Below are 14256 nucleotides of genomic sequence, written 5' to 3' on the forward strand. Positions count from 1 at the left end.
CATGACGTCATTATTGAAAAGTGACACACTGATTACAGTCATTTGGCGCGGTATTTGATAAATGTAACTTTAAAAAATCATCTCTTTGTAAATAACGAACATAAAAATATATACATATATATTTGCTAAGTTAAATAGTACGCTAATCGAAAAAAATAAGAAAACAGTGGAATTCCTAATAAAAATAATGTCGTATTACTTAGTTTAAAAAAACTAAGTAATACGACACTTTTTTATCTTTTTACTAGATCTAAAATTCCTCTCTCATAAAAGGTTTTTGGCTAAGATTCCAAGAACTTTGAGAGAGCCGATTTCCGTTTGTCGATTTTGTTAAATGTTTTGTTCCTTAATTGTGTTTCTAAAGAGCGAAAAAAGTGATCGTCGCTTGGGGCCAAGGAAAATAGTGTGGATGCAATAAAACATCCCAGCTAAGGTCCTGGATTTTTTGATTATATGCATTATCGTCGAATAAAACCCTGGCGATGGATAAAAAAAAAGTTTCCGCTGCTAACTTTTTTGTACTTAATAAATTCAAGATTTTATGAGCTATAAACCTTCTCGTGGCAAAGATGTACATTTACCTGAAAACCGTACGTAAATCTTTATTTTTTTATATTTTTATTGGGGATATCAACAGTAATACATGTAACAAAAATATAACAAATAAAATATACAGAGAATAAAACCAACGACAGAAATACATTAAATACACGTACAATACATAATAGTGTGTTTGTGAAAGTGTAAGTGAGTGAGAGGGTGGGTGAGTGGGTGTTATATTGGAATGAGGGTGGACATGTGTGTAAATATTGCACAAGTGTCAAGTGTCGAAAATATAAATATATATAAAATAATAAGAATTGGAGATAAAATATAATAAAATAAAATAAGACTTTATTATTGAAACTAAATGTAAGACAAAATATATGTTTTAAGACGCGCATTTTAAATGTTATTTTTTTACAATCAAATGGATCAATAAGGGGAAAGTTCAAATTATATTCACTACCAAAACGTATGAGTGGAGAGTTCTGGCCATAGTTCGTACGAACTGCTGGCACATGAAATAGAGAGCTTGACGTGTGACGGGTGCGGTAGCCGGGGACATTTAATGATAACTCCGACAAAAGAGCCGCCGGACACCCCCATGTCCAACAGCAGACGGCGATCTTCTAAAGTGAGCAAGTGGTGTTTTTTGCAGGAAGACATATAATTGAGATCGGTATACCTGCATCTCCAGTTAAGATGTCTAAGAAATGTCCATAGAATTTTCTCGAACTTTTCTTTATGTGTGACATATTGTGGAGACCAAACAGAAGAGGCATACTCGAGCAAACTGCGAACATAAGCAAAGTAGACCATTTTAATACACGTGATATCTTTAAATACCTGACATGTACGAAGTACAAAACCAAGGTTTCTATGTGCACGGGTCAGTATGTCATCGAAGTGATTCTCAAATGTAAGTTTGCTATCAAGAATAACACCCAGATCGCGTACGGTATCAACTCTCTGAACAGGTTGGTTTTCTAATATATAATGATATGGGATGGGATGTCGACCTCGCGAAAAAGAAATAAGCAAACACTTTGATACATTGACGTTAATACGATTTTTCAAATAGTATTCTGTCAAACGGTTGAGATCATCTTGAAGTTTAAGACAGTCAGGGGGATTCTTAACTTTGAAGTATATTTTTTTATCATCTGCGTACATCAAAAACCTTGCGTTCATAAATACCACATAAATATCATACATATATATATATATATATAGAACCGCATACGCGCACCAAACATAAGGCGACTACTCTTAAAGAGTAGTTTTACGTTTTGACCCATTAGTTTCATTATAGACGTCGCGTCGCTCAGTACGCAACTCACGATTTGAATTCAACTATGCCGTGTTATGTCTTAAATCTTAGATCTTAAAGGAACAGGATGGGATCACATTTAATGTGTAATAAGCAAATGCATATGCAAATAGCAAATGCATTACTTCAAAATTGAATTTTTTTTCTCTCTGTCAGATTGTCGAAGAAATGGACATTTTCTTAGTGTTGCAAGAGTAGTAATTTTTTTCCCTACTGTGCTCATCTAGTGAGAGAACGACTGAAATTTGTACCTCGGATTAAACAACGCCGTGGTGGACATTTGACCGACATTATCTTTAAAACATCAATTATTATTTAACATGATATAAAATATTCGTTTTATGTAAAATAAAATAAAATTTGTTTTATATTTTAAGTTTAAAATTCATTAAATAAATTACTCTTATTAAATGACCCTTTACTTTACTCTGTTGAGGCAATCAATGTTTCCGCGTGTACAATAAAATTTTAGAGAAATTAATAAATCGCTTTTTTTTAACCTTACATTTGTGTTATGATTATATTTTTCCCTTCTGGCAACATTACGCGGCTACTTCACGAATGCGCGCGGCGAAAGTGGGTCAAAATAGGGGGATTTTATGACACAGTCCGATGTATTCAAACATGATTCTACGCTCCTTCTGGACTATTCGTAATTCTTTGTAAATAAATATAAAATTTAAGAATATGAAGATAGAAGATCGATAGCTGTCAAGTAGTACCTAGTGTTTTAAAATTAATCTATAAGAGGTACCTGTTTTACCAACAAAGATAGATTTTCACATACACCTGTGACTAGGCAATATGTTCAGCATTAAAACTGTGCAAGTAAATATTGAACATTTTAAAATTTATTTCAACAGAGAGGGAAAACATTTTTGAGAAGGGAATATTGAAGTCTAGGCATTTACAGGGCTTATGACCTGTCATTGGTTGGTTTAAGTGGCCACTTTACACTGTGTAACATTCACCATTCTGCCCATGTTTGAACATCCACATTTCCTCAACTATTTCATCTGTTGACTTTTGTGAAGTGAAAGAGCTGGAGAGCGAATTGGCGATGAACGAAAGTAAGTCAAAAGTTATGGATTTGAAAGAGATAGTGAGGTTACTGACTGCATAATAAATGTAAACAACGAATGTCTCGAAAAAAAAAAAGTTGAAGAATTTGTGTATCTGGGAAGCATGTTTTCACGAGATGGAAGAGTAGAAAAAGATGTTGAAAGAAAATTGAATGCAGGCAGCAAAATGAACGGAGCACTAAGTACAGTAATTTCTATTAAAAATATGTCAATCGAAGCCAAACTGGCAGTGCACAACGGAGTTTTAGTCCCGACACTTATGTATGGAAGTGAAACATGGAACTGGCAGAGGAAGGATAAAAGCCGAGTGAACGCGGTTGAAATGCGATCTCTTAGACGAATGTGTGGGAAATCAATGTATGACAAGGTTACGAATGATGAAATCAGGCGAGAGTGTAAATCTGAGTCAAGTATAATTGACAAGATTAAGAAAGGGTCTCTGAGATGGTTTGGTCACGTAGAACGAATGATAAGACGAGTATATATGGCGAAAATGAACGGCAACGTAAGACGAGGACGACCGAGGAAGACGTGGCATGATCAGATAAACCAAAATCTTAAGTCTGGTCATGTCAAAAGCAGACAGAACCGAAGGGCATGTATGACAAGATGTATGAATGTGGAGGAAGCTAGGAATGTATGCCAGGATAGACGTGTGTGGCGGTCCATTCTCTCCGCCTACCCCTACGGGGAAATGGCGTGATGGTAGTAGTAGGGATGTAACGATACATAGTTTTGCCGATACAATACCGATCATTAGAGTAAATAATCGGTGGCTTAGTAGAAATAGAAAAAATAAAACAAATAAGTAATGAATAATTGTCTTTATTCTGCATAAAAGTTACCGATAAAGACTGAACCTTGAGAAGGTTGTAAACCAAAATGTTCAATTAAAATTCGAAGAAAACATTTAATTGTATGGAATAATCAAGAATATTATCAAGCAATCAAAGCGCTAATTCAGAAGGCAATTATCATTTAATCACACAAAGTGGTAAAGTAAACCGATGCACAAGATAAAGTTACTAATTAAAGTTACTAATTGAAGTAAAGAACAATGCCAACGAGGACATCAATTAATTAAAAAAATGGTTTCATAGTAATTTATTATCACTAAACAGTCAAAAAACTTTCTTTCTACCCTTTTCCATTAACCAATTTGACCTCCCAGTAAATTTCAATATCACGATCTATAATCAAAATGACAATATTAATCATTCTTGCCCCCAATTATACTCGACAATTAAAAAAGCGGATAATATTAAGTTCCTAGGCATTATAATTGATAGTAATTTGAAGTGGAAAGTACAAATATGGTCAAAAGAATTAGGAAACTTATTTATGTATTCATTAGACTAAGAAATATTTTATCTCTAAAACTTATAAAAACAGTCTATTATGCTTTAATACAGTCAATTCTGCAGTATGGAATTATAGGCTGGGGAGGAGCTTATAGGACAAACTTAAAATCACTCTCTATTATTCAAAAAAAGATTGCAAAAATTATTCTTAAAAAGCCCAGAACTTACCCATCAAAACTAGTATTCGAAGAACTTAATATACCAACATTTTACAAACTTTTAAAGAAAAAACATTTGAAGTGCAAAATTCAAGTAACTCTAGATTTTCTAATAATTTAATTTTGCACAGATGTAAAACAACAGCAGCGTTAAACCATTATACGTACATAGGTAAAAAAAACTTTAATAAACTTCCGGAAAACTTAAAATCTATAAAAAATTATCAAACTTTTAAAACTAAAATTAAAAAACATTTAAGACACACCCCTTCATAGACTCCATACCAAAGAATGTTTATTTTTTATTTTTAATTTACCTTGTTTATTTTTAATTTTAATTTTAATTTACTTTGTTTTTAAAAAAAAAAAAATGTGAAACGAACTCCCTCTCTAAACACAAGTATCTACTTTATTAGAGAGGTAGAAACGTTATATTTAGATGTTCTGTATATTTACCTATTTTGTATTTCAAAAATGTATTTTGTAAAAAAAAAAATATTCAATAAAAAAAAAAAAAAAAAAAGGTTAAGTTTTGGTAGATTTTTGTTAAGAAAACAAAGTTTGTTCAAATGATTAGCAGGCAATCTGTTACGCAAATCATTTTGTATGAACAATATTTTGAGTTTGTCCAAATTTTTGTAGACAAGGACTGGATTCAACTCCCTGGGGATCTGTTTATATTAACATATTACAACAGAGATGAAGAACATTTAAGAGAAGGTAATTTAGAAGTCTAGGCATCTTCAGGGCTTATGACCCGTCAATGGTTGGTTTAAGTGGCCACTTTACACACTGTGTAACATTCACCATTCTGCCTATATTTGAACATCTATATTCCTTCAATTCTTTCATCTGTTGATGTTTGTGAAGTTAAAGAGCTGAAACCTTTATTTATGCGTATGAGATTCGTCTAATTTAATTATTTCACCTACATACTAGACTAGGCAACGCCTGAAGATATTATTTTTTCAATTTCTTTACTTCTTCATGGACCAGGTAATTTATCAACAATATTTTGAGTTTGTCCAAACATCAACAGATGAAAGAATAGAAGGAATATAGATGTTAAAATATAGGCAGAATGGTGAATGTTACACAGTGTGTAAAGTGGCCACTTAAACCAGCCATTGACAGGTCATAACTGTAGATGCCTAGACATCTAAATTACCTTCTCTTAAATGTTCTTCATCTCTGTTGTAATATGTTAATATAAACAGCTCCCCAGGGAGTTGAATCCAGTCCTTGTCTACAAAAATTTGGACAAACTCAAAACATCGTTGACAAATTACCTGGTCCATGAAGAAGTATAGAAATTGAAAAATAACATTTTCAGGCGTTGCCTAGTCTAGTATGTAGGTGAAATAATTCAATTAGATGAATCTCACCCGCATAAATAAAGGTTTCAGCTCTTTAACTTCACAAACATCAACAGATGAAAGAATTGAAGGAATATAGATGTTCAAATATAAGCAGAATGGTGAATGTTCCACAGTGTGTAAAGTGGCCACTTAAACCAGCCATTGACAGGTCATAAGCCCTGTAGATGCCTAGACTTCTAAATTACCTTCTCTTAAACGTTCTTCATCATTTTGTATGAGACCTGCAGTTGAAAACAGACGCTCTGAGGCAACTGAGCTGATGATAAGATAACTATTATAGCTTTTCAAACACTATTTTCTTTTTTCATCAATTAGATTCAGTGACTCATTTATTAATATAAGTTAATCTGTTTTAGGAAATCAAAAATGAAACGGAGCGGCCCCTATATCGGCTGAATATAATCGGCGATGCCGATATATCGGTATCGTACATCCCTATTCTCAACATTACAAGTACAATTCTTACGCAAAAAATTACATTAATAGGTACAATTTAATAACAACATATTTGTTAACAACATTATGTACAACAAAGCAAAATCGCTTACATCGACATTCTATCACGTAATAGGGAAATATAACATTCTATAAATATCGATAAAAATATACGATTTATTTATTTATTTACACTCTTTATCAAAATACAATTCCATGTTCACTTTGCCCAGCTAACAAGGGTACATACCCCGTTCCAAGCTAGGCAATTACATTTTAATATATTATAACAGTTAACAAATTAATATAGAGCACAGACAAACAAAATATAAGCTTATTCGCATACACATTTTGATACATATACATGCAGACATACACATATATATATACATATATATATACACACGTACATACACACACACGTACATACACCCATGCGCATACACATACATACATTTATAAGAACATAGACAATTTAATTTAATTTTTTAATTATTCCTTATTTTTTTTATTTTATTTTTGACATCCAGTAAGAATCTCCAATCCGTGGCATGCATCAACTTTTCTGACTCCCTACGACCAATGTCATGAAAGAGCGAGGTCAACACCTTCCGCAACTTGACAACACTCCCGTCTTTCCACGATTCTGGCAAAAGATTATGCACCTTTTTGCCTACGTAATTGTGTTGTCTCGATGCCAGAACAGTGTTGACCCCTTCACTTAGTATCAGATCCCTATTAGAGTATTTTGTATTATAGTTTTAATGTCTCTATTTAGAATAATTAATTTTATTTTCAGAATCAATATGGGTATTATGGAGAAATGTTTTCATGCATAAGAACAAAAACCAAACAACATTTTTGACTTCACATAAAATCGGATAAAAAAGTGGTTGGAATCGTCGCGCGTCGTGGAAAACATTGTTACATTTTATAGTTCATTTTGTCATCCAGCGCCAGAAATTGAAGAACATTCAGATCATATTAAAGGTAGGTATCCATTCCACGTTCCTATCCTTTCTCAAATATTTCCAAATCACAAAACTGAATGAAGTTCGTTTTTCATTTCGTTAACATTTTGCTTAGATCGGGACAAAGACGGCACAGACATGAGTTCCGCACTTCGACCAGCATGGCTCCATTCCTCCCGTATTTGTGCAATCTACTGGTGCAGCAGGCCCGGGGGTTATCTCGGCCGATATCGAGGGGCCCCCAACAGGTCCCACTTTTGAGCTCACCCCTCCACAAACGCGGAAAATGCCCTCAAGTTGTTCCTATTTGCCACTAGATCGGTACACCAACACAAATCTCTCAAAATCAAAGGTCTCACAAATCAAAGGTCTCACAAATGAAATAAAGAATGCTATGAAGTGATTTTTTATGCTGGCGGAGGCAGAGAAGAGCGAGTGACGTGTTTAATGGCCACTGCACGCATAGACAACGAAACGTCTTGGTCTATTACTCTCCGGACCACGACTGTGCAGGAAGCTAAGGACGGCATGCCTTCACCGCAACGGTAAAGTTGAAGATAAATTCTCTCGAGCGATTACGAAGATACACTACCGACCACACCTTCACGTTTTGGGTAGGTACATCGATATGTAACAAAGAAAAGCGTACATCACGGTACACATATCTACGCACTAAAGTGACATTGCTTCTAAATAAATTATCTCGAGCGATTACAAAGATAAACTATCGACCCCCCACCATCAAATTTTGTACATCGGTTTATACCGACGAGTCTTGTACCCCTCGATACGCATATCAACGCGTTAAAAGTTTCAAAATATTTATTCCACCGAGCAATTTTTCCTTTAATTACAATTTATTTAAATTTTTGATCTTTCGGAGGATGGTACTTTTTTTTCTTAAAATCCTATTAAAAATATGAGAGAAATAAGTAAAATTTGAAGTCGAATTGAATTTTGCGTAAATGTCAGTTTTGAAAACGAACGTCCTAGATGCACAGATAATGTGGCTATATTCTGCCACTACAAAAAATACATTTAATTATCATATTGAGACCGGCTTTGCAATCGCTCGGTAGATAAATACAGACGACCGTTAAACATACCGTCTTTGTAATTAACAAGTCATATAGAAATCATGAACAAGCGAGCGTTTTTGCTTAAATTGGGATGTATTAAAGTTTGTAATCGCTTTGAAGTTGGCACTTTTTAGAAGCCCATTTAAAATATAAATAATTAAGGAACGCGGACTAATTTTTGCGGTCATTCATTGGTTTGTTCCGATCACACGATGTTGAGATGACAAGTAGGTAGAACATACCGAGGAAGTACAGAGGTTAAGTTTACCGTCTCGATATGTACAGATGAAGATAGTGTTATAAAAGCGGCACCGGTGCCAATGTTTACCTCTATGACTGGTGCCCACAATTTTTTTAGTAATGTATTTAGAAACTATGCTCTCATTGATTACATAAAAAAATATTATTATACTTACAATGAAATCAAACAATATTACCTCTATAAAAACGTTCATCATACTTAATAAATACAAAACTTATTACATTAGCAATAATGATAAATCATTTTATTTACATCATTTTAAATACAATACAAACAAATGAAAGAAAACGTGACAAGAAAAAAATCAGAAACGGTTATAAAATGAAGCATACACAGAGAATATACTATAAAGAAATAACAAAGGTTAACCAATTAAACTGTCGACTTTTACTTGCATCGCGTCTTTAAAATTTAACCAAATTATTAAAAGCAATTTTACACTTTTTGTAGCAGGCATTTTGTAGTGTTGACGTTTGTAATTATTTTATTAAATCATTTAAGATAAAATGAGGTTACATAATATTTTATTACAAACAAATAAAAATACATGACGTTAGACATCAATCAATGTATTTACTCACTCAATGTTCTTATTTTATACAATATGGTTTTATTTTTATACAAATACAACGTTCAATACTTTATTCTATACTAGACTTTTGCCGAAATCTCTACGAATTTATAAATTTGGTGTGAGTTATGTAGCAGTGGCGAGCGGCGGTCTTTTAACCCTCCCTCCCCGGTGACGTGTAGCTAGTACACATTGCGTTTAACTATATGTCCAGTCACGTAGTCCAGTACTAGCTACTTAATAGCTCTCGGGAAGTTGGCGCGGGTGCACGTTTCGCCCGAGTCGTTAGCAATACCCAATGGTTTTTTTCATGTTTTCAGCAGTTAGATTTGAAATATTTTTGAATTAAATTATGGTTTATTAAAGCCATTCCTTATAAATATTCCATTTTCCCGTTTTAAATCTAATATATTTTTTATGTGTAGTGACTACACAGCACCGTAACGCGCGGGTGTTTTTAGGACAGTAAGGGAAAGGTTAGTAAAAGTTGAATTTTCTTTGAGTTGTAAACAAACATTCTGAACATGCGAACGGTTTTTCGCCAGTATGTAATAACATGTGCTGTTTCAAAGCATCTTCCTGATGAGTTGTATATTTACATTCTAAGCGTGCGAACGGTTTCTCGTCAATGTGCATCAACATGTGCTGTTTTAAATATTTCTCCCGATGAATTCTATATTTACATTCTGAGCACGTGAACGGTTTCTCGTTAAAATGCATCAACATAAGCTGTTTTAGATGTTTCTTTTGTAGTTTCATAATTGCAATTTAAGCATGCGAACGGATTACATTCCGAGCATGCGAACGGTTTCACGGCAGTATGTATCATCATATGCCGTTTGAAATGACATTTCTGTTGAGTTGCATAGTTACATTCCGAGGATGCGAATAGATTTTTGCCTAGAATGTGTCAACATGTGCTTTTTGAACCGATATTCATGTAGCGTTGGGTATTTACATTCTGAGTATGCGAACGGTTTTTCCTTAGCATGTATCAACATGAGTTATGTTTTTTTATTATTATTATGTAGTTACGTAATTACATTCTGAGCAAGTGAACGGTTTCTCATCTGAATGTATCAACATAAGCTGTTTAGACGTTTCTTTTGTCGAGTTTCATAATTACAATTTGATCATGCGAATGGTTTTTTGTCGACATGTGTCAAAATGTGCAGTTCTAAACTAGCCTTATATTGAGTGACATAATTACATTCCGAGCATGTGAACGGTTTTTCGTCTGCATGTATTAGCATATGTTGATTTAGACGTTCCTTTTGTCGAGTTTCATAATTACAATTTGAGCATGCGAACAGTTTTTTGTCGACATGTGTCAACATGTGCACTTTTAAATTATTCTTATGTCGAGTAACATAATTACATTCCGAGCATGTGCTCGGTTTCTCGTCTGAATGTATCAACATATGCTGATTTAGACGTTTCCTTTGTCGAGTTTCATAATTACAATCTGAGCATGCGAACGGTTTTTTGTCGACATGTGTCATCATGTGCGGTTTTAAACTAGTCTTGTGTCGGGTGACATAACTACATTTCGAGCATGCGAATGGTTTCACGCCAGTATGTATCATCATGTGCCGTTTGAAATGACATTTCTGTTGAGTTGCATAGTTACATTCTGAGCATGCGAATGGTTTCTCGCCAGTATGTATCAAGACATGCCGTTTGAACAGATGTTTATGTTGAGTTGTATATTTACATTCCGAGCACGTGAACGGTTCTTCGCAAGTATGTATTAACGCGTGCTGTTTCAAATGACCTTTCCATTGAGTCGCATAGTTACATTCTGAGCATGCGAATGGTTTCTCGCCAGTATGTATTAAAATGTGCTGTTTGAAATGAGTTTTCCGTTGAGCTGAATAATTACATACTGAACATGTAAACAATTTCTTGTCAGCACTCGTCAACAGATGTACATTAAGGGGTTTCTTTTTCTTCATCTTCTGTCGTGTTTCGTATTCACACTCAGGTAGTGGTTCTGCACTAAGAGACGGTAGATTTTTACTCTCCACAAATAATGCTGCCGAGTTAGTGCCTGTAAAAATAAAGTTATAAAATAGACATGGTGGAAAGCACTGGGCCACTGTTTTGCGGATACCAGAGACCTACTTGTACCCTAGCCCTAAAACTTTATATGATATTATATATTAATATTGTTGCGCCGGCCAGCACTGAACTTAGGACTGTTGGCAAAGTATAGATGTGGCGGGTACGGATGATACTCGGTACTCGGCACTGTGGGTATAGGAAGATTGTAGTACTCACCCCTATCGGCTACTGACTACAATAGGAACTGCCCAACCACACACAATATTACTGGCAACAATATTACATTTCATACTTTTAATTACAATTTATACTTCCCGATTGGTAAAGTGGAATGCAATATTACTCACTAGAGTCAACTTCAGTCTTGCAAGAGGATTCCAAACATTCTTGTTTTATATTGGGATAATCAATGTCAATTTTCGTAAAGATCAGCATATCACTCTTTAAAGTATTATGTTGTTCAGTATTAGTCCCCGGTTCAGCCTTCACGGTAGCAACACATGGTTCCTCGATTCTGTGTGGACATGGCATCCCATCCCCAATATGGAGAATATCTCCCTTTACACTGCCAGTCTCTGGTTTGACCTTTACACTAACTGAAGCGATCTGTTCCATAGTCAAATACAAACATCTCACCACTGAAGATCAAATATCTGAAAATATAAACGGTATACAGAATATGAAATATTCATCAAACATCTCAATCAAATCTACGCATTAATATTTTCACAGAATAAGATTTATCCTAACAGTATTTAAGTAGAATCTAAAACCACCCATAGTTTTCAAAAATAAATGTTCAACATCAACAAAAAACATTAAAAAAAATTGGCTTCTAAAAACCAATTTCAATAAACGATCACTTTGTGCTCTCGAGCTAGCGTACTGCTTCTTTCAATATAGTTTTGAAAAAATGTCAAACTTAACTCAGCCTTTAACATATCTTTTCTATCTGTAGTATCGAGTCTGATAGCATTATCAGTGTTGTAATATTTGAATATACGAACTAGGCGATCATTTTCCGACAAGAAATATAACTTTAATGGGGGATGATTTTTTAATAGTTGCTCATTCTCCGGATGCAAGTTGAGCCATCGAGGCACGTGTGTAACATGGGTTTATATTCCATGTCATTAAACTGGAAAAATTCCTTCAACTTGTCGGTTCTCTTCTTCATATGGTATGGTCCCGAATTCTAATTTTTGAAATACGAGACACGGCCAAAATTGTTACTAAAATACGTGACGTTCTGTAAAATATAAGACAGTTAACTACTCCCCGTAAATCTAATAGGTATACGAATGCTAATTTGCTCGAGCAGAATAGGGCTTGCAGAATAGGGCTTTATTTATAATTAATACGTTAGTGGGAACAATTAAATATTGCATTTATAACCATCTTGAAAACCAATATTTCACATCCACCCTGCCAGAAACCGAATCCAGGACCTCAAGCATGATAGGCGAAAGCGCTACCCGGTACACACTGCCTGTACTGCCACCTGAAGCGTAAGACTAATAACTTTACCTTCGATGTAACAAAAACGCTGCGATCGTAAGTAACAGGCAGTGCTGCTCAATGCACCAATGGGCGCAGATAAGGAATTAAGATAATTTTATTTATTTCAGCACTCGCGCGTATTTCGTTTGTAGTAAATGTTTCATTTTCATAGGAAAAAATAGAAAATGTCAAAACACAGTCCGAATTTTATTTAACAGATCAAATTAATTATGGACCCTCATAAAAAAGGAAATATTTGGGAGATATTTTGCTTGGGAGTAAAGTATATTTTCAAAAGAAATGTTTTTTCTTATCGACAGAAAACTAATGATTACTTTCCCATAGTTTTATAAAAAAAATAAGGCAGTGAGAAATTTTCTTTGCGAACGAAATCTTCCATGGCATCCTGTGCCATGGAAGATTTCGTTCAAAGAATCTGCCGTAGATTAATAATAATAATAATAAGCTCACGTTTTATACAGATAAAACCTTAGGAACACGGAATAAAGCACGTTATAGTAGAAATAATGACACACGCGGTGAAGCCATTTTGAGGAGGCACATAGACAATATCATAGACTATACTCGGAAATTATAGAAGGTCATAGACATAAATAAGATTTACAGTACTTATCTGACTGATAAGAAACATGGTGCCTGGGGTGCTAAAAATATTGTGTGTATCGAAAAATTCCAGAATCCTGGACAGTTACTCTCAGGTGAAAAATACTTAAATCATTATATTACCCGACGGTTCTCCGACACTGCGGTGTCAAACTTGAAAAAAGAAATGGCACCAGTAGTTGAGGATATACGCTCGGAATTTTTCTAAGGCAGCATCACTGGCATCGATGACTTTCTACACCAACTAATGACCAAAGTTTGGAAACAAGAAAAGTGACCGAGAGACCGAATAAATGGAGTGGTCACAGCATTACACACAAAGGGTAATCTATTTAACTGTGATAACTATCGTAGCACCACGCTACTTAGTATACCGGGAAAAGTACTTTTATATATAATACTGCAAAGAGTTTGAGAACCAATTATGCAAATTTTAAGAGAGTTCTAGGCGGGTTTTCTACCTGTAAGGTCACGCGCGGATCATATTTACACCATACGCTGTATTCTACAGGAGAACAAAGAAATAAATAGTTCATTGGCAATGTGCTTTGTAGATTGCAAAAAACGTTTGATAGTCCTCGTATAGGTACTATATGGGGTGCCTATAAAACAAGTTGACCTTATCTAAGCCCTTCATTCAAATAGCGAATGCTGAATCAGAATCAGAATCAACGATGTTGTCACATTTCAGTTTGAACTCACCTCACAAGTTGCTTCCTTGCACCGTTTCTTTTTATAATCCTTATGAACTTCATCCTAAGGAAGTAAATTCCTTTAGATAGAGAAATATCCATTTCCTCCTCACAAAAACCTCACCGACCTAGAGTATACCGATATTTGACAATTCTGTCAGGTGTCTTCAGATCACTGTAAATAGGCAAAATAGGAACTCCATAT

General features: G+C 34.6%; 1 protein-coding gene across 2 annotated transcripts; it reads right to left on the minus strand.

Annotated features, from left to right (window-relative positions):
- Positions 1–8820: 8820 nt before the first annotated feature.
- LOC148282235 (uncharacterized) lies at positions 8821–13290 on the minus strand. 2 transcript variants are annotated; one of them, XM_088225403.1, is made up of 3 exons: positions 13207–13290; positions 11583–11888; positions 8821–11221 (listed from the first exon to the last, which is right to left on the minus strand). In XM_088225403.1, exons 2-3 carry the CDS (start codon positions 11848–11850, stop codon positions 10305–10307), a joined length of 1185 nt encoding a protein of 394 aa, XP_088081529.1. In that variant the 5' UTR covers positions 11851–11888; positions 13207–13290; the 3' UTR covers positions 8821–10304. The 2 variants fall into 2 exon arrangements, with proteins under 2 accessions (XP_088081529.1, XP_088081530.1); XM_088225404.1 differs by lacking the exon at positions 13207–13290 and adding an exon at positions 12763–12824.
- Positions 13291–14256: the final 966 nt, after the last annotated feature.

The sequence above is a fragment of the Micrasema longulum genome, unplaced genomic scaffold, assembly GCF_059751315.1.
Source record: "Micrasema longulum isolate JH-2025_06_02 unplaced genomic scaffold, ASM5975131v1 h1tg000356l, whole genome shotgun sequence".
Classification (NCBI taxonomy): Eukaryota; Metazoa; Arthropoda; class Insecta; order Trichoptera; family Brachycentridae; genus Micrasema; species Micrasema longulum.